The following is a 21,400-nucleotide window of genomic DNA, read 5'->3' as shown; positions in this document are numbered from 1 at the left end:
GGGACTCCTGCTTGCACATGATTTTCCAGTTCACTTTGCCATCAATCTTCTCTTTATTGAACATTTTCAGTATAGTGTCTCTGATCGATCCATTCTAATCATGTTTTTGTACAAAAGATATTTCATTTTCAAGAGTGAGGCATGCCCAAGTATAAAGGAAAGTATATGAAGCAGATGTACTTAAACCACAAGTGATAGAATTAAAGCAGACAACCCCTCCACAGGCCCATTGAGAATGAGAATGCCGCTGTTACGACAAAGAAGACTAGATCTTAGTATTGTTTCATGTTATTTTATTATAACTATGCATAGTGCTTTATAGAGTGGTATCACATACCTCAAAAATAAACCTGCATCCTTGCTCCAATAAGCTTAGTTTATTTATTTACTTATCCCACTTACAGGGGGAAAGGATTTGAGGTATCTTACAAAAGAGATTAAAATGAAATATAGTAAGACCTCCATGGTGGATACATTCCTGAACTTAACATGAATAATAGTGAATCCTATTGAAAATAATTATTTCCAACTATAGAGTTGCCCTGGAGGATCTAGCAAATTCCTAGAGGTACCCAACACAACTCTGCTATAATTTCCAGAGGAAGCATGCCATAGAACTGTTTAGAGAACCTAATAAATTTCTAAAGAGGACATATTGGGTCCGATGTGGGTGAAACCATGGGCAACAACAAATTCGTGGGTTGGGCATCATACTATAAAGGTAATATACAAACAAATAAATTATTAAAACCAGTACATTAACAATCTAATTAAAATCACTCATTTAAAAATAGATTAAGATACATTTAAAGTATAAAACAAAGAAGATGGAAGTACAACACACCCAACTAAAAGATCCTTTTGTCACAACCAGATAACAAACACAAAATCAAACAAAAAACTAAGCTTCCTGTGAGAAGAGATTCCACAGCCTGGTAACAACAACCAAGAAGGTCCTTTTCTGTGTCCTCACCGAAGATATATGTGATGAGGTTGAAACAGAGGGAAAGCCTCCCCCCCAAAGATCTTAAAATTTGGGCAGAGGTCTAAAAACTATTATTTTTTGTAGATATTTATATTGTGATATATGAGAAAAAACAACATACAATGTTCAGATTCAACAATCAAAATACAAGTATTATTTTCCCACCACTTCCCCATTCCAACCTGTGAACTTCTGACACCACACCAAATGAAACTAGTATCTAACAAAAATTTGTTCTTATTATTATTCTAATAAAGCCCCCATTCAGCTATTTCAAAATCTATTTTTGTCATCATTTTTAAATACCCGAAGGCCAGTCTCCATTTTCTAGCAATTTCATCTTTGTTTCCTTCCCTTACACCATTGGAGATCTTGGCCATTTGGATATACTCTACTGCTTTTCTTCTCCAATCCTTAATAAGTAGTTGTTTTCCCTCCTTCCAAGATATTGCTATAATGATTCTCGCTGCCATATAACTATGTTGGCAAATTTCTACATCGTCTTTGCCAATTCTCTCCTAAAACAAACAATAAACAATAAGCACATTTATGGGTTTTTCTTAATCTTCTTAGTCATCATTTTGTTGGTTTCTTTAGCCACCTTTTTCCAAAACCTTTTTACCACCATACAGGTCCACCAAACATGGAATAGGTGCCTTTCTGCATTTTGCATCTCCAACATTCCCCCTGTTGGGTTTTATCAATTTTAGCCATTAATTCAAGAGTTATATAACTTCTATAGAATATTTTATACATGTTTTCTCTGATATAACCCACTATGGAATATTTAAATCCTTTGTTCCATAAGTATTCCCATTTATCCGAATTATATGTTAGGTCAAAATATAATTTGGATAAATGGGAATACTTATGGGAAAAAAGGATTTAAATATTCCATAGTGGGTTCTATCAGAGAAAACATGTATAAAATATTCTATATAAGTTATATAACCCTTGAATTAATGGCTAATTACAGTTTTTATTCAATTGTCTTTCAGGTTATACTCTAGAATATATTTGTATAACCTGGAAATCAATCTTTAGCTTTCTTTCCCCAAAATATTTTCCAACTCTGATTTTTTTAAGCAAAACCAATGTTATAGTCTTTCCTAAATATATCCTGTAATTGATGATAATGAAGCCAGTCATTTATCCCTAACTCTTCTCTCCCTTTTAGTTTCCATTGCCCCTTTCTTCTATTAGATACCCCCTATAAATTCTCAGTTCCTTGCTATATGTTGGTTTTAACACTGCTTCCAAAGCCATAAAGCGATTTTTTGCCCCATCCCTTCCTTGTATCTTTTCCATATTGCTAGGAGGCTAACTCTTATGGGATGCTACTAAAATCTTTATTAACCTTCCCTTTTCCATACCATAAGTAGGCATGCCAACCAAATCTCAGTTTGTGCCCCGCTAGACTAAGTAAGGCTCAATTTTCTAATTTAATCCAGTCCTTTCTCCAACTAAAGCCTGCAGCTTCATAATAGTATCTAAGATATAGAAGCGCCAATCCTCCTCTATCTTTTGCATCTATTAGATTTCTAAAAAAAACCTGATGTGTTGCCTTCATTTTTGCGATAATTCCTACTTGCATGGATCAGCATTGATGTCTAGATGGGGAACACATATTTTTGTCTTTAGAGGGAGAGGCAAATACTTTTGGGGGGGGGGGATGTTGTTTATCCTTTGGCCTAGACAGCTATTACTTTAATTTAAATATGAAACAGAAATTTTCTCCCATATTACAAAGGTCAGTTGAAAATTCACATTCGATACTTCCAACAGAATATGTTGCCTAAAGACATCCAAGATTGGTGATCTTGAATTTTGTGTTTGCAACATCAGCTGTCCGTGTTTGATGGGCACGTGGGTGTGGGACATACTGGAAAAGAAAGATGAGGCATAATCTGCATTAATTCACTCGCATCAAAGGAGATACCAAATTCTTTGCTTACATGCATTGTTGGCTTCAATCAAAGACTTGTAGAGAGAAACACTTCTTTTTGCCCTGAGCTGTTAATTACAAGATTGTAGTAGCTCAGAGAACAACATAATTGGTGTGTCTCTTTTCATATTGTTTCTCCTCGGGTCTAGCTTTTCTTCTACTTTTAGTTTACACTCTGAAATATCTTGCAGAAGGAAATATTTTCCAAACTATGTTGATTATGTCTTGCTTTGTTACTAAGATTTTCCTAAATAGTGTAAGAAGTAGGCACTGAGAAAGAGTTGAAGTGAGCCAGGCATGGTATAAAGGCAACAGCAGACAAATTACACTGTCACAAAGTAGCTCATGTTCCTAATAAAGATCTTACCTATTCCATGTTACTGAAAACACATGACTGTAATTACCAAAATAAGCAATTCGAAAAGACAGGTCCTAATGGAAAATGAGCTCTCGTTGCTGTTCTGCTCTGTGCTGTTTACTGAGGATCACTTTATAATATCAAATTTCCATCAAGGACCTTGTTTGCACAAAATAACTATCCCATAATTGTTTTCAAAAAGCAGTTTGGTACTTAGTCGGTAATTCATATCATACCTTAAAAATTAGGAACAAAACCACAGAACATAATGATAGGTTCCTGCTGTATTCAACAACCTAAATTAAACATTGGTTTCAGGGTTGCTGGTTGCATGAGATGAGCAATTATTTGCGTTGTTTTATGTGACCTGTCCTCCCAAAAAAAGTCTTCATGATGGATGGAAGCAACGTTACTATCTTGTGACCATTATTATTGAATAGAGATTCTATAATGAAGGATGCAATATGGTGTAGTGGTTTGTGTCCAGGACTAAGACTCTGGAGGACAAAGATTTGAATCCACCATGGATACCCATTGGAGGACCACGGGCAAGTCATGCTTATGGAGGAAGGCAACTCCAAGTCTGATCTGAAGATATTGCAGCAAGAAAACCCTAAAATAGTGTCACCATAAGCCAGAATTGGGAAGGGAAGATAGTGAGGTGCTACTCCCTCCTCTCTCCACTACTGCGTTTTTTGCATTTGGAACTAAGTAAATAGTGATTAAAAATGGGAACATGAGAGGAGGAGACAGAAACTGGTACTTGATACAGTGTTCCCTCACTACTTCACGGTTCACTTTTCGCGGATTCACTGTTTTGCGGTTTTTCAATAAACTCTAAAAGACTATTATAAATCATAAAAAATTACAATTTACAGCCTAAGAAAGAGAGGACGGAGAAGCCAAAGGGAGAGAAAAGGAGCCCAAGCAGCAACAGGAGGAGAAGGAGGCGATTTATCAACACACGATTGGTTGATAAAGACTTAAAATAGTGTATAACTACTAAAATAATATATAAATATTAAAATAAATATAGTGTCCCTACTTCGCGGATTTTCACTTATTGCGGGTGGTCCTGAAACCTAATCCCCGCGATAAGTGACGGAACACCGTACTTGTGATGAAGTATATATAGGCAATACCCTGTTTCCCCTGAAATAAGACATCCCCAGAAAATAAGACCTAGTAGAGGTTTTGCTGAATTGCTAAATATAAGGCCTCCCCTCCTGAAAGTAAGACCTAGCAAAGTTTGGTTTGAAAGTATGCCCGCTGAACAGAACACCAGAGCATCCGGGATTGGTAAATGTACGTACCATAGAGTGTTGTACAGTACATGGAAATAATGGTAGTAAGAAGAAATTCTTAATAGGGTTCACAGCTGTAGAGTATATAATAAATGTTCATTTTTTTGTTCAACAATAAATGTGAATTCTTCTTCATGGAAAAATAAGACATCCCCTGAAAATAAGACCTAGAGCACCTTTGGGAGCAAAAATTAATATAAGACACTGTCTTATTTTCGGGGAAACACGGTATGAAATGAAAGCAGAAGGGATCTCATCTCATCCCAACTACAGTATTTGTTCTTTTTAAAAATATATATTTACAAAGAATGCTTCTGTGCTGCTATTTCTTGTGAATGTAAAGGAAGCTTAGTAATTAGGGCAGGAGATTTGGAAAATGACAGTTTTTCCTCTTCTGAAATGTTCTTTTGCATTTGCTGGAGGGTAAAAGAATCAAGATTATTTTTGACAGTGGATCAAAAAAGGCTTTTTTCAGTTGAAAGTATTTAAACTAAGAGGTTCACAGAGGAGACAAACTGACATGAATGCTGTCTTCATTTGGTGGTGATGCCGATGCCCCGAAAACGTAGTGGAGCATATAAATATTTATCTGTGAGCACACTCTTACTTTGGGGCTTATAAACTGCACCATTCCTTAGCATTAAGGTTGCCAGGGGAAAAAAATAGAAAGTTACAATTAAAATCCTTAGACCAAAAGAAACAATGAGATTATAGCTAGATTCTATATAATATTGGGAGAACAAATTGCCTTTGGCCTAAAAAAGAGAAAGTGGAAGATGATTGTATTAAGAATTGAGAAAATCAGCAGCATTTCTAAATCCAGCCTGTGCTCTGCAGAAATCTTCACTCTTGTCTTCACTAGAGTCCCATAACAACTTTGACATAGTAAGAATTAAAGGACAATAAAGCAATGATAGTACTAATCTGTTCGTTGTCATTCATCCTTAGCTTCTGGCAATCTGTGGTTTTTAAACCTTGAACATGAATCCGCATGATTTAGGAGTTTTGCTTTTTGTAGATTTTATTCTTCAAGGATTTAGTTAATATGTTATATCAAAGAAACTATAGGTCCTGCAGTATGATTGAGATCAGTTTCTCAGAGAAGTTGATCACAGAACTGCACTGGAAGATCTAGAGATTCCTAGAGAGGTGTTATCTCAGTGAAGATTTTTATTCTTCATTTTCCCAGTTTTGTGGGGATCCTGTGATATTAACCCCAGCAAATGTGGAAAGCACGCTGTGTTTTGGGATTCCGGATCGAGGATGCTCGCCCTCTATTTAGAAAGAGCTTCAGCTGTTACCAAACTGCTGCAAAATGACCTTTTCTTGGGACTGTTGTATTTTTATCTTCATTCATCTGTTCCAAATGTTCTTAAACTATTTTAAATTAGTGTTCAATGAGATTGCTTATTCAATTTTTAGAACATTTTTGTACTACAAATTGTTTTGGTTTTACTGCTTTGCAAAATGCCTTGGGAGAAAAGTATGATATAAATTTAAGAAATACTTAAACAAGGAGGCACATTTATCCAAACTCTGGTGCTGTTAGTCTTGGTGTAGAGGCATGCTGATCACAGCTGAGGAAAATACAGTCAATACAAAATGACAACAAAAACGATCCTATTTCTTCTCTTCTCTCTGTACTGCTCTCATTCTGATTGGTTATATAGAACGGATACTTTGCAGGTGCATGCCTTTTGTCTTTTATTTCTGTTTTTACATCTTGGTGTGTGCTGAGTGTATTGAGATCTCTCTCTGTTTGGGTGTCAGGAGAGATGTAATACCTGGAGATTTTTCCCTTTCTTTTGAGCCCTAGAAGAGATGCGAGTTTAGAGTAGCTATGACCCAGTTCTTGAATATAAAGAAATGTGGATATTATTTTTGAAAATAAACCTTTTGTGATTTTAAAGAGAGAACTCTGCATGTTTGCCCCCTAAGCTCTAAATTCTTTACAGCCACATGGCACTTCACACTCTGCTTGCTGTGAGCTGAATGTTCAACTATAAGTATCCTGTTTTTTGCAAATTTTGGATGCTCTGCTGTTTTTGGGTAGTTTTCCCTAACACCCATAGAAAATTCTAACAGGGCAACACCCGAATTCCAAACTAGGAACCACGTTTAGGGGCAGATGCTGGATGGAGGCAGTGGCATTCACAACTGCTGCTCCAATGTTTCTCTTCATCTGAAAAACAGAGCAGTGTTATGATGGAGATCCCCCATCTCATTTCCTGTGCTTAAGTCATGTCCCACTTCCAGATCCTTAAATTGAATGGAGAAAAGCACTGCATCTTATTTTTTGCCTCAGGCAGCAAAGACCTTGGATCAGTCCTGGAGCATATCTGTAGTTTTATCGAGTTAGTTTTATATACCATAATTATCATATAAAACTTCTTGTTCAACGAATAGAGACTCCCTTAGGAATACAATCTACTGCAATGACAGAGGAAGTAGTGGTGCCCCATTTTCTCCTTGAGTTCAAAAATGGTACAGCTGGGAACAACACGCGACTGAAGAATTCGTTCTGTGTTGGGTGATCCCCCACTTAATAGAAGCTTGGTCAATTTAAGTCTTGCACATCTCTAAATGTAGACTATAGAGACTAGAATCTCACTTTGATAGTATTAAATTGGATCATCATAACTATAGAAGGGGACCCCCGGTGGCACAGCGGGTTATACCACTGAGCTGCTGAACTTGCTGACCGAAAGGTCGTGGTTCAAATCCGGAGAGCAGAATGAGCTCCCACTGTTAGCCCCACCTTCCACCAACCTAGCAGTTCGAAAATATGCAAATGTTTGTAGGTCTATAGGTACCGCTTCTGTGGGAAGGTAACGGCACTCCATGCAGTCATGCCGGCCACATGATCTAGGAGGTGTCTATGGACAACAATGGCTCTTCGGCTTAGAAATGGAGATGAACACCAACCCCCAGAGTCAGACATAACTAGACTTAATGTCCGAGGAAACCTTTATCTTTACCTTTAACTATAGAAGGGAAAGCAGAAACAGCTCTTTTAGGATGAAGAATGCAACAGAAGTGTAAGCGCTGTTCCGTGAGGACACGCTTAGCTGTAAACAAGCACCTGGAAAGGGTTACTCTTTGTAGTGTCCTACTTGGACTCACGTATTAAAGCTGTCATCAAAGTCGATCTGATTATTTTGCACATGGCTTTCCTGAAAGGATGTTATGATTTTCTCGATGTTTGGTGGCTGGTGATAAATTAGACTTTTATGATGTCATGTGAAAGGCCATTGCTTGGATTTCCTCTTTTGTTGAGCATGCTGAGGGATACACTTGCTCCAAATACAAAATGATCTTGCCTTCTTTTGCCTTAACCCTTTCATTAGTCACATGGAAATAAATGCAAATAAACCTTTTTAAAATATTCCGTGACTATAAATAAACTATAGCTTTGCAAGTATTATTAAAAACATACTAAGGTTTATTTTTTGTAGTTAATAAATAATAAACAGCAGGTGCTTTTGTGAAAACAGGCTTGTCCATTGGGGGAAAGACCCCAAATCTTTGCCTCTTTTTCCACTTCCCAAGTTCACAGAAATGTAAACCACTAATCGCTGTTATGCTGTCCCTATGTGATAATAGCAGGGACAGGAAGACTTGTAACTATTAATCAGAAATGTCAGGAGAAAAGATCTTCTACTCTAGAAATATACTGAAGCAACCGAGCCATATAAATCATAACCTTGTGACTCCCTCTACATGTTTTAAAGTGCCTGTGTCCTCCAAATGGGCCCTACTTTGTGCGTCTAAAGCTTCTAGGAAACTGAGTTTTATGAGTACCGTGAGAACACAGTGACATCATTTATCATCTATTGAAAGCAGTAGAATCTGACATTTTTCGGTGATTAAGTGCTGTGCTGGGGAAGAACTTTATATAGTCACAGGATCATAGAGTTGGAATGGAGCAAACAGCAAGACAATCCATCCATCACTCTCATAAGTGCAAGATATATCAAGTAGAGATGCGTCAAGTCCTGACATTGGGGAGATGTTTAGGGCCCTGAGGTGGCTGCTTCATTCCTGAATAGAAACTTCCATTCACGAAGATACTATTCCTTGCAATAATCATCTGAGAAATCAATAATAATGAGTCATCAGCATCATCTCCAAGTGGGAAAGGGCATTTGTTATGTTTGTCGTTGTTATGTGTCTTCAAGTCAAATGGTGATGGTGACTCTCTACTAGGGTTATCTTGGCAAGATGTATTCAGAGATTAATAATAATAATAATAATAATAATAATAATAATAATAATAATCAACTTTATTTTTATATCCCGCCCCATCTCCCCAAAGGGACTCGGGGCAGCTCACAACAGGGATAAGCCCAACGGCACAGCATATTTGACAAAAACTTAAAACATTTCAACAATAAACAAAATAATATAATAAACAATACATTAAAATCCAAGCAGATAAAATCAGAGTAATTAAAAGCAAATGGTTTGCCATTGACTTCCTCTTAGCCTGAGAAAGGGTGACTTGCCTATTTTTAAGGCTTAGCAGGGATTTGAATCCTGATCTCCCATAATTCTGATCCAACACACAAATGTCTACACTAATCTGGTTTTTTAACCATAATATTGGTGAGCTGAATTAAGAAATGAGACAAAGGAGGTAGAAATGCAAACATGCCATGGGACTAGTGTTATCAGTAAAAGACAGACTCATAGACATAATGATTGCTAACAACAATAATAATGTGTTGTTGAAGGCTTTCATGGCTGGAATCACATGGGTGGCTCTGAGTTTTCCGGGCTGTATGGCCATGTTCCAGAAGCATTCTCTGACATTTTGCCCACATCTATGGCAGGCATCCTCAGAGGTTGTGAGGTTTGTTGGAAACTAGGCAAGTGGGGTTTACATATCTGTATATATAGATATATATTTTTATACCTCTTGAAGCTGCAAGGCTATTCTATGCTGATCAAGGTGGCCAATTGCAACATTCACACCTGTCACAAACAGACAAGAGTTCTTTCTCCCACCCTGGACATTTCACAGATATATAAACCCCACTTGCCTAGTTTCCAACAGATCTCACAACCTCTGAGGATGCCTGTCATAGACGTGGGAGAAACATCAGGAGGGAATGCTTCTGGAACAAGGCCATACAAGCTCAGAAAACTCAAAGCAACCCAACAATAATAATGTAAACGTATTATTTATGATAACATATAAATGCCATTTATCAATAATATATAGATTTTGTTAAATGATCTACAGGATGTAGAGTTTGATTTCAAATCTATGTCCATTTATATTTTCCCTTCAAATTTGGAAACAAATAAGTATTTTTATTTCCTGACAACCTGGAATGCAATGTTGATCACTCTAAAGGATAATAATGGTGATAAGAGCAGTTTGGTTTGATTTACATGTTAATTTTGGGTGTGAAAAACTCACTGCATATTGATGTTCCCATGTCATTTGCATTTGATGAATATGTCCTTTAACTAAATAAACAAACACATGAGGGTGTGCTGACAATTTCTGATTGGTGTGGTAAATGCCAGCTGTCATTATGTAACAAAGAGTAACACCTTCCTGATGTCTTTCTGGACTAATCTAAAGCTTACTTAAATCAGTATTGCTGACTTTAGCAGTCTATGGAGGAATCTTCCCATTGGAGAATTATCTGGACAGGGAGAAATTTTGGCCAAGAGAAGCAGTCACATATTTTGCCTGTATTTACATTGCTGGCCATGTGATTTGGTTGACATAAGCACAGAGATAAGACCTCCATATGCTCTCCGAAAGGATAGATATGCTTTATGTCCGTGTGTCGATTAACGTGCGCACTGTTTCCATCAAAGCAGCTAAACGCCACACACGCTGCCAACTCCCTCTGTTTTGCTCCACTGGCCATTTTATCTCCATTGGCAATGTGCTTGTCAAAGCCTGTGCTGACCGTCTCTCTTTCCCTGAGGTTGATAGGAAGTATTGTTTTAATACTGACAGCATTCGCTTGGCCCCTCCGATAGACAATGCCACCAGTTCCCAACTTCCTGAACAAACCAGACAGTTTGCTGTTTTCTGGTCTCTTATCACTCCCTGTCACTAAAGATCTGGATTCAGCTCCCTTTTATGCTGATGCACTGCAGTATGGAGGGAAACCTGGACTGAAGGTTATTCATTTTCAGTAGCATCCATCGTATGTTTTTTACGGCTTGGAATACATGTACCTTAGCTTTTTTGAGACACCAGGTGGAAAATGTGTTGTCGAAGGCTTTCATGGCCGGGATCACAGGGTTGTTGTATGTTTTCCAGGCTGTATGGCCATGTTCCAGAAGTATTCTCTCCTGACGTTTCGCCCACATCTATGGCAGGCATCCTCAGAGGTACCTCACAACCTCTGAGGATGCCTGCCATAAATGTGGGCGAAACGTCAGGAGAGAATACTTCTGGAACATGGCCATACCGCCCGGAAGATATACAACAACCAGGTGGAAAATTAAGAGGCAAATTTGGGGTATATGATGGTTTTGTCTTCCCTTTAATAGGATCTTATCCTAAAATGTGCCAACAAAATGTGAAAGCAATGGAGGACTTAGAAGTTCAGCGCCTTTCAAAAACAACTCCTAGTTGAAGTCACCATTATTCTACACACAAAATCTGACACAAAAATATTGTACTGATTAATATTTTTGGAAGCTTCAAGTAGTCCAATGGGTGGCAGCCAGATTGTTAACCGGAGCGGCATACAGGGAATTTACAACACCCCTGTTACGTCAGCTCCACTGGCTGTCAATTTGCTTCCGAGCACAATTCAAAGTGCTGGCTTTAGCCTATAAATCCCTAAATGGTTCCGGTCCAGCTTACCTGTCTGAACACATCTCCCTGTATGATCAGGTGCAATTGTTAAGAACTTCTGGGGAGGCCCTGCTCTCGGTCCTGGTTCCCATTGCAGGCGCGGTTGGCAGGGACAAGAGACAGGGCCTTCTTGGTGGTGATCCCATGGTTGAGGAACTCCCTCCTCCATGACATCAAAACAGTCCCCTTGTTCTTAAGCTTCAGGAAGAATCTTAAGACCTGGCGATTTAAGCAAGTCTTTGGGGATTAATATGACTCATAAGTATGACAGAAGAACAACAAAACAATTGGTTCAATGTTTACAAAGCTCAGTTGATGCTAGACTTTGATATATTTGATAAATTTTAATCGTTTGAAAGACTATTTTAATCGATATGAATATGTTTTTAATAGTTTTATAATATTGTGTTTTACTGATATTGTTATTGTCTGAATCTAGCATTGAATTATTGCCATAGTTTCTAAACCGCCCTGAGTCCCCTTTCGCAGGTGAGAAGGGTGGGGTATAAGTACAGTAAATAAATAATAGAATAATTATATGTGTGTTTTTTAAACGTTGAATGCTTATTTGTTTTGTTTTGTTTTGTGTGTGTGTGTTTTTTTAACAACTTTTCATTGCTAGGGAAACTCACTATATCTCTCTTTTTGACAGAAAAGCTGGCATTTTCCAGTCTTTGGGGCTGTTTATAAAAAGTCTGCTTTTAAAAAGCTGTTACTCCAAGAGCAGAGTTCAGCCAGATTGCACTACAGTAAAATAAATTTAGACAAAGAACCAAATTAGGAACCATTTTTTTATCCCCTTGGTATCATGCTTCTTCCTAAACTGTGTTTTTCAAAAATAATGAGGGGGGGGGGGACAAATTCAATTCATAAATGCTGTTTTCAAATTCTTAAGGAGGCTTAACATTTTCTGTTAGATCATAGCTTTGTTGATTGAAATGCATTGACCTCTATTTCTCCATAATTTACTGCCAAGTGCCCATGTTTGCTGGGGTGGTTGGTGTTGAAGTTTTGGTGCACTGAGCTGGGAATGTCTGCTTTAGAAATATGTAGTAATTGACCTTGAGGTGCTGCAAATATTCAGTGTATTGCTATACATTTCCCCCTCTAGAGTGGTAGATAGTCAGGGCAGCAGCATGAGGTTTAGTTTTATTTGGGTAAGAAACGTATGTGTAAGAATGTATGGCTTCCTTGTAATGTTTTATTTACAAAGCTTATTTGAAAGAAAAAGTACTCCTTGGTAAATAGCAATTTTATTTATATAGCACCAGATTCCTAGAAGCATGATGGAGTAGAATTCCCAAATCTGTAGGGGACATGTTCCTGAACATACCATTGGCACAGGAAATGGTGGATAATAGTAAATCTTATTGAAATGAATTTCTACTGGAAATTTACATAGAGTTACTCTGGAGGAGCTACAACATTTCTAGAGAAATATAATCCCTAGGAAATTTGCCAGGCCCTCCAAAACAAGTGGAGGTATGCCATAAAATTGTTTGAAGGACCTAGAAAATTCTGAAAGAGATTATGTTTTGTTGGATGTGGATGGGTGAAACTATATGCTTCTCATTGGTTGCTCCAAAGCTGTGAAATTCCCTTCCTAGCAGGGCTGCACAGTCACCCTCCTTGCTATCTGTCTGTAGGTAAGTGAAGGCTTTGTTTCAGGAGACCCTTGGTGTGTGAGGAAAGGGCCTTCAGTAATATACTGTATTGTCTGTATTGTGTTTCTTTTTCAAAAGATTTGATTTGTAATTACTTCTATAGTTTCATTATATTTTAACATTTATATGATTTGTACTTTTAGCTGTATCTGGAGATTTTTGTAAGCCACCTTGAGTCCTAGGCAAGAACCTAGGAATCGGTGAGATATCATGAGATAAGAAATAATCATACATTGTCACAAAATGCGATGCTTGGAACTTGTGACAGGTGGTGATCATGATGATGTTGATGATGATCAACTCTTGTGGGTATCCCTTAATTTCAACTCAAAATTCCCAGCCCTTGGTCTAGTTTCAGGCTGTAGAAACTACTGCTGCTCCTTTTTTATTACTCTGAAAGGATAATGCCACCAGTAAACTGGATTATGAACAATCCAGAAAAACAGGCACAAACCTTTCAGAACCATTTCATTGTTTAACAGGTCCCTGGGTCCTATCAGATGATCTTTTTGGCCACACCACAATCTTCTTCTTCTTTCTTCTTTATTCGTTCAGTCATTTCCGACTCTTCGTGACCTCATGGACCAGTCCACGCTAGAGCTCCCTGTCAGCCGTTGCTGTCCCCAGTTCCTTCAAGATCAAGCCAGTCACTTCAAGGATACCATCCAACCATCTCGCCCTTGGTCAGCTTTTCTTCCTTTTTCCTTCCACTTTACCCTGCATCATGATCTTTTCCAAGCTTCTCATGATGTGGCCAAAATACTTCATCTTTGCCTCTAATATCCTTCCAGTGAGCAGCCGGGCATTATTTCCTGGATGGACTGGTTGGATCTTCTTGAGGTCCAAGAAACTCTCAGGATTTTCCTCCAGCACCAAAGTTCAAAAGCATCTATCTTCCTTTGCTCAGCCTTCCTTATGGTCCAACTCTCGCATCCATAGGTTACTATGAGGAATACCATTGCTTTAACTATGCGGACCTTCGTTGCCAGTGTGATGTCTCTGCTCTTCACTATTTTATCGAGGTTGACCATTGCTCTCCTCCCAAGAAGTAAGCGTCTTCTGATTTCCTGGCTGCAGTCTGCATCTGCAGTGATCGTGCCTAGAAATATAAAGTCTGTCACCGCCTCCACGTTTTCTCCCTCTATTTGCCAGTTATCAATCACACCACAATAGGCCACTTCAAACCAGTCAAGGCAAAATCAGTGCACAGGCACACCTCAAGCAAAACAACAAACACAGAAATCAGAAGAGATTAGGAAGTTTCCAAATTCAAAACAGCCAAAAGCAGTTCCAACAACCTTTACACTTCTGTGAATATTTTTCCTATCTAAAAACTGTGGTGCGGATGTGGTAGGTTATTTATTTGCACAGTCCATGAGAATGATGGTGCTTAACATTCTTCAGCAAGCACTATCAGCAATTCTGCAATCCTTCCTGATCAGTCAAATCCATTTGTGAGGTTATGGACAAAGACGTTGAATTAAAAGATTTAGTTAGCTGCCCTCAACTCTTCTTATATAGTTAGATATAATTCTGAGTAAATGAAGTGTACCCACTGTCACGACAATTAAAACAAAATCCTTTCTTCGTACAGAACTTTCCACTTGTTCCATTATGTCCTCCATGAAATAACTTTGTCTGTTTGCCGGGGTGCTCAGTGAAATAGTAATGTGGTGAAGTTGCAATGCCCTAGACTTGCCTACCTGTTTACAAACCTCCCTCTATGTGCTTTCCAACACAGCAGGAAGCTTCAGGATTAGGTTTAAGTTTCACACAACAAGCAAACAAAACACATCCCATTTGGAAATTCTGTTAGCAACACCCTGGGCATGCGCTATGATTCTTCCAAAAGGCTTCACTGGAGAGAATTGAATTAGACAGTAATAAATTGCATAGTGAAACCAGATCATTCGCCTAATGAGCAAAAACAAAAGCTGTGATGACACCCAGATCCAAAACTCAGGAAATGGGATATTTACATAGAAATGGCTGGCATTTTTTCTCTCAACTTTCCTTGCTGTCTTTTAAAAAATCCCAGACCACATTCTACAATCAGTTCCTTGATGCAGAAGTATGTGCGTTTGCTAAGATAATAAAAAGCAAAATGTGAAGATGATGTTAAATAGATTTAATTGTGTAGCATTTAACATTTAAACCTATAATTATAAAACGGGGGGGGGGGGGAGGGGGTAAAAATGTCTCACTAGATAAACTTGCCCTTTCTCCTGTCCTAGAGAGATCATATCGCAGTTAAGTGAATTTAAATCTGTGGGAGATTTGTACAGTAGTGTTAAAACAGCAACAATTTGGCTGTTGGCTCTCGGCTGCTTTGCCAAGGACTCGGGTTTTCCATAGGCAGGATTTCCAAGAAGAGATTGTAATTCACCTTTTAAATTTGCAGTGGGTAAGCCTTAGTCTCCTTTCACAGAACATAAAGATATAGGTTACTTTGTTCTGAAAGTTATACTTAGGAGACACTTGTCTGTTTGGTTTTAAAGGTACTAAAATACCATTTAGGGAGAATAGCGGGATATATATAAAATAATAATAATAATAATAATTATTATTATTATTATTATTATTATTATTATTATTATTATTATTATTATTATTGATACCAAGACATAGAATGTCACAGCAAGTTGTTGTTCTTGTTATTGTTGTTGTTGTTGGTGTTGTTGTACTATACTTACAAATTAGTGAAAGCAAGGATGCTGCTTGGTCGTTTTGTTGAACTCTTTGCATCTGTCTCCATTCGTAACATGAATTTTACAGAAAGGCATTTGTATGATTTTTTCTCTCATGCCTCCCCCACTTGTCCCCAATATCTGGTGTATTTTTACAGCCCATTGGCAACAAAGCAAAAACATTTTGTAGAAAAAATAAACAGCAAACTGGATGGTGCTTTGAACTCCGAATCATTTTATGTTGAACTCCAGCAGAAACGGAAGGCTGGTAGGACTGCATTTGGCTCAGTTAGAAGGCTTTTGATTTTGATACCTCTTTCCCTTTCTTTTTTTCTAGAGGGGGGATCTAATCCTCACTGTTCATAAATGTTCTGCTCTCCTTGTGCCTCAGGAAAGCAAAATGCTGGCTCAAAACGTCTGTCTACACCTAGGTTGGCATATAGGCTCCAGTTCAGGCTAAATTTAGACGCAAAATAGGCCCATATCTTATTTCCTTGAGCCATATAAATAATGCAGCAGAACAGAGATTTTGAGATGCTTTGCGTCTCCTTTGTGGAAAAAAAGCGGAGAAATAGTCGAGACCCCAAACAATCCTTTTCAGATGAATGTAACTATTTTGTTTTTCATAGCACTATATTACCTACAAAAGAAACCATTCATATTACTCAATAAATTATTGAATTGCATCTGTTTTACATATGTTCTTATCATGGGGGTTTTTCCATTAGATGGCTATAAATGCTTTTTAACTAATAATAGGTCCAAATTAGAATCCAAGTGGGGGTTTTTAAGCAGTTTTTGTAAATGGACTACAATACATATTTTTTTCACAGGCAAGTCCCATCACAGCATACTATTCAGATCCTCAATGGATTTAGTATTGCTATTTTGAATTAGGTGTTGTATCCCCATACGTAATAAATAAATAGGCTGTAGTTTTTACATGAGCTGGCAATAGCCATACTTCCTTTCTGGTATAAATTAAGAAGATTCACATGATGCAGTTTAACAGGTATGAATTTGTGTCACTTTCAAAAGCATAACACCCATCTACAGCCTATGGGATGCTTTACTGAACAGGACTCCCTTCCATCACGTCAACAATAGGGATAAAAATGGGTGGCCCAAGACTGCTACGGTGGGAGTATAAGGTTTAAGGTAAAGGTTTTCCCCTGACACTAAGTCTAGTTGTGTCCGATTCTTGGGGTTGGTGCTCATCTCCATTTCTAAGCCGAAGAGCCGGCGTTGTCCATAGACACCTCCAAGGTCATGTGGCCAGCATGACTGCATGGAGCGTTGTTACCTTCCCACCATTTAAACTTATTTATTATGCAATGCTTTTGACACGAAGTATATAAACCTTCCCACCGGAGCAGTACATATTGATCTACTCACATTTGCATGTTTTTGAACTGCTAGGTTGGCAGAAGCTGGGGCTAACAGCAGGAGCTCACCCCACTCCCTGAATTCGAACCACCAATCTTTCATTCAGCAATTCTAGTGGTTTAACCCACTGCATCACCGGGGGCTCCGGCAGGAACATAGTGTATACATTATTAATAGTACATATATTTATATGAATATTTTTCACAAGTTAAGAGCACATTCTAAATTTCTGTAGTGTGAAAGATAAAGATAATTCCTGTTCATCAGAATATTTTTTAAAATATTCTGTCTTCAATCTATCATTAATTAAGTCTTCCTCTTGATAGGAGTTTCCTTATAATGTCTGCTCATTTTTGAGCAGTCCATTGTCCTCAATGAAGAAAGTGAAATACACAAACTTTGTGGTATTCAGTACTGTTGCATATTGTTTAATCTGTCACATTGCATCTCTGAAATTCATTATAGTGTCAGGTTTACTTTTTAAGAGTGGCACAGTAGGATGTATTCATTTCAAGCTGCTCGACCAGTAGCACATCTTGGGATAATATAAAACAAGGTAGTCCCCATCTAAGAGTCATTATTTTTGTATACAGAATGCCTTGTAAAGACAGATTGCTTTGAGCAACTATTCCGAAGTGCTGCCTCCTGGTGAATTGTAAGCCGCAGTATTTAAATGGGATTGCAAAAGATGGGAAAAGGAGGGAGAGGACATGGTTCACATTTCAGAAAGGCACTAGCACTTTCCAGAAATTAGGTTGGTGGGGGAGTCTGTAATGAAATTGGAGGGAGGCGCTGTCTATCAACACATTTGCGACCACCAGCTTGCCTTTCTCCTGCTGCTTAAACCTGGAAATCAATCAGGCTGAGGCTTTGCTTTCATTTGGTAAGACAAATTATTATTAGCTTTGTGTGTGTGTGGATGTGACAGAGAGGTTCAAATTCCTCTACAAACAGTCGCAAAAGAAACAAATAAAGATGCTGTATTTTCTCCTACCCCCACCCCTTTCTCCATAGGACTTTCTACAAGGTGACTGCACAAAAGCAAAGCAAAAACTCAAATGGAAACGCAAAGTCACTTTTGACGTAAGTATTTTGTCTCCCCATATGTGTGCTATGACAGCCCATTTGGGAAACATTTTTGGATTTTCTCTTAAATGTATGATCTATTTATAGCAGAAACAAAATAAACATTTCAACATTTTAAAGTTTGGAAGGTTTTTTTAAAAAAGCAATAACCGAAAAATTCATATATGGTGCAGCAGTAAAAGGGAGTTACTGCAGTTCTCCAGACTTTTTAATTTAATTATGTTGTCTCAATTGTGAGCAACCCAATGAGCTTGGAGCTAGCCACAAAATCATGATTTGGACGTCAGTATTTTCCTAAAAATGCTTCTTTGTAATAAAATATAGTGGAGATGTATTTCTCCCCACCAGAGTTTGGAGGGGCTTTTAAAAAGAGTAATTTGTGTCAAACATGATATTTTCTTGACACTTTTTGCAATTTTAAACAAAAATATACTTTTTACAAAAATATATAACAAAGACCTTTATTCTTACCAGATGTTTAAAAGTGATAAATAAACATTACTTCTTTAAAAAATGATGCTACATTACTAGATGATGGGCTGAATGAGGGCCAATAAACTGAATCATAGAATCATAGAGTTAGAAGAGACCTCACAGGCCATCCAGTCCAACCTCCTGCCAAGAAGCAGGAAGATGACATTCAAAACACCCCCGACAGATGACTATCCAGCCACTGCTTAATCCAGACAAGATGGTTGATGGGAGAGGGCCTTCTCGGTGGTGGCTTCCCAACTCTGAAATACCGTCCCAAGAGATAACAGATAACCTCCACTCTCCAGTCCTTTCAATCCAGCCAAAAAACATGGCTTTTTAAACGGGCTACAATGGGTCCCTAGGAAGTTTGACTATTTACTCTGGCACTTTAGTTCCTTAATTGATGGCAGCCAGTTTTTACCTGCAAATGGTTCTGCGTTTTTAAAATTGAACAATTTTATTTAATGCAATGTTATGTGTGTTGGTAATAGTTGTTGCTATAATTTTATGTGTTATTATTTTTATACTTATGTACTGTTTTATATTATATGCTGCACTCTGGAGTGCTTTTGTGAGCTGCCCTGATTCCCTTTGGATAGGTGATGGTGGGCTATAAATAAAGTTTATTATTATTGTTGTTATTATTATTATTATTATTATTATTATTATTATTATTATTATTATTATTGGAGCCCCCGGTGGCACAATGGGTTAAAGCCTTGTGACTTGAAGGTTGGGTTGCTGACCTGAAGGCTGCCAGTTTCGAATCCAAACCAGGGAGAGCACGGATGAGCTCCCTCTATCAGCTCCAGCTCCATGTGGGGACATGAGAGAAGCCTCCCACAAGGATCATAAAAACATCAAAACATCTGGGTGTCCCCTGAGCAACGTCCTTGCAGACGATCAATTTTCTCACACCAGAAGTGACTTGCAGTTTCTCAAGTCGCTCCTGACACGAAAAAAAAATATTATTATTTACTAACCACCAAAAAGGTAATATGTTTAATCAATGCCATTACTTCATTAATTCCCAATTATGGCTCCAGTTGTATGTTTCAAGTCTAATGCTTAGGATCATCCTAAACATCTTTAGCTGTATAGGATCAATATCATTTAAAAAACCACAACATAAAGCAGTAATGTTGGTAGAACAGAGGAAATGTTCATGTTAATAGTTTAAAAAATGAATGGAATTGTTTGTTTAGCACATGCTACAAAACAATTAGCATAGTAATAAATAAATTACTTTGTATTATCTGGGAGCCCTGGTGGCACAATGTGTTAAAGTGCTGAGCTGCTGAACTTGCGGACCGGAAGGTTGCAGGTTTGAATCCGGGGAGCGGAGTGAGCTCCCACTGTTAGCCCTAGCTTCTGCCAACCTAGCAGTTCAAAAACATGCAAATGTGAGTAGATCGATAGGTACCGCTCTGCCGGGAAGGTAACGGCACTCCATGCAGTCATGCCGGCCACATGACCTTGGAGGTGTCTACGGACAATGCTGGCTCTTCAGCTTAGAAATGGAGATGAGCACCAACCCCCAGGGTCGGACACGACTGGACTTAATGTCAGGGGAAACCCTTTACCTTTACCTATTATCTGAAGCCCAAGATTTTGCAGACTGGGACTGCACAATATCCTCAGAAAAAGAAGGACAAGGGGAGGGTGCAAGATTTTAAGAAACCAACATGCATTGCCTTTTAGCAAAAGTAGCTTGGACTGCCTGACATTCAAAATGGTATCCATTGTGGTGGTGGCGAAAATATCAGAAAAAACATGTAATGGTAATTTAAAGCTTGTAATATAACATCTTATAGAAATGGCTTAGAAATGGAGATGAGCACCAACCCCCAGAGTCAAACATGACTGGACTTAATGTCAGGGGAAATCTTTACCTTAATATAACATCTACCTAATGATAAGGCTGGCACAACATAGGAACTATTTGACTATTCCCTCACAAGTTGACACTGAAGGAAGAGGGGTGATTCTGAAAGAGAAGGAAGTCATATTGTGGGGACATTGTATTTGCTCAAAGCAGAATGGACCTAACTTATGTGTGCTTTCCTTCCTCCTGGCAGGAGCTGGTGAAGGAGATGGTGAAAGCAGATGTGGAACTCATGAGGAACAACCCCAACGCATGAATCTACTCCTTGTTTCTTACCTGCTTGGTCCTGAGGCTCCGGGAATGAGGCCCGATGATGAATCACACAGCTGACATTCATGGGGGTGGGGATGACAATCAGTTCTGGGGGTTTGGGATGATTTGCTGCCATTTTATTTCCCTGTGCTTGTGCAATGGATGGGTTTTCCTTTCCAAATCTCAACCATGCATCACAGCTTTGAATTCCTTGAGAAAAGGGTAGGATGAAGTGGTGGGTCTGTTTTTTTTCAACCGATGTGTAGATGAGATGGTGAAGGCTAGCTTACCATTCCAGATTGTGTTCTTTTGATATTAAACTCATCTTTCCATATGTTCAGACATTTGAGTGCATTTTTAACTCTGTGTCCATAAGCAGAGCAAACGTTTTCTGTATTTAGGGTAAATGAAAGAAAGGTTTTGGAAGGGGAAACAGTGTCCAGAGCTATTGGATCCTGTCCCATTTTGGTTCATGCGACTCATGGGTATGGCCACCAAAAGAATGATATTAAATTCTGAACATTACATTGTATCTCCTGTTT

At 38.3% G+C, this 21,400-nt stretch overlaps 1 protein-coding gene across 2 annotated transcripts in view; it reads left to right on the top strand.

The window, feature by feature from the left end:
• The window catches only part of gmds (GDP-mannose 4,6-dehydratase), a 330,217-nt gene extending 309,025 nt beyond the window's left edge, over positions 1 to 21,192 (top strand). For both annotated transcript variants that reach the window (XM_062977684.1, XM_062977683.1), the window contains exons 10-11: positions 18,176 to 18,244; positions 20,800 to 21,192. In XM_062977684.1, coding sequence (XP_062833754.1) covers positions 18,176 to 18,244; positions 20,800 to 20,862 — 132 coding nt within the window. In that variant the 3' untranslated portion in view covers positions 20,863 to 21,192. The remainder of the gene's footprint in view (positions 1 to 18,175; positions 18,245 to 20,799) is intronic.
• The last annotated feature ends 208 nt before the right edge of the window (positions 21,193 to 21,400 follow it).

Source organism: Anolis carolinensis, chromosome 4, assembly GCF_035594765.1.
Source record: "Anolis carolinensis isolate JA03-04 chromosome 4, rAnoCar3.1.pri, whole genome shotgun sequence".
Lineage (NCBI taxonomy): Eukaryota > Metazoa > Chordata > Lepidosauria > Squamata > Dactyloidae > Anolis > Anolis carolinensis.
The sequence above is the reverse complement of the archived record's forward strand: the minus strand, read 5'-3'. Positions and strand labels throughout refer to the sequence as shown.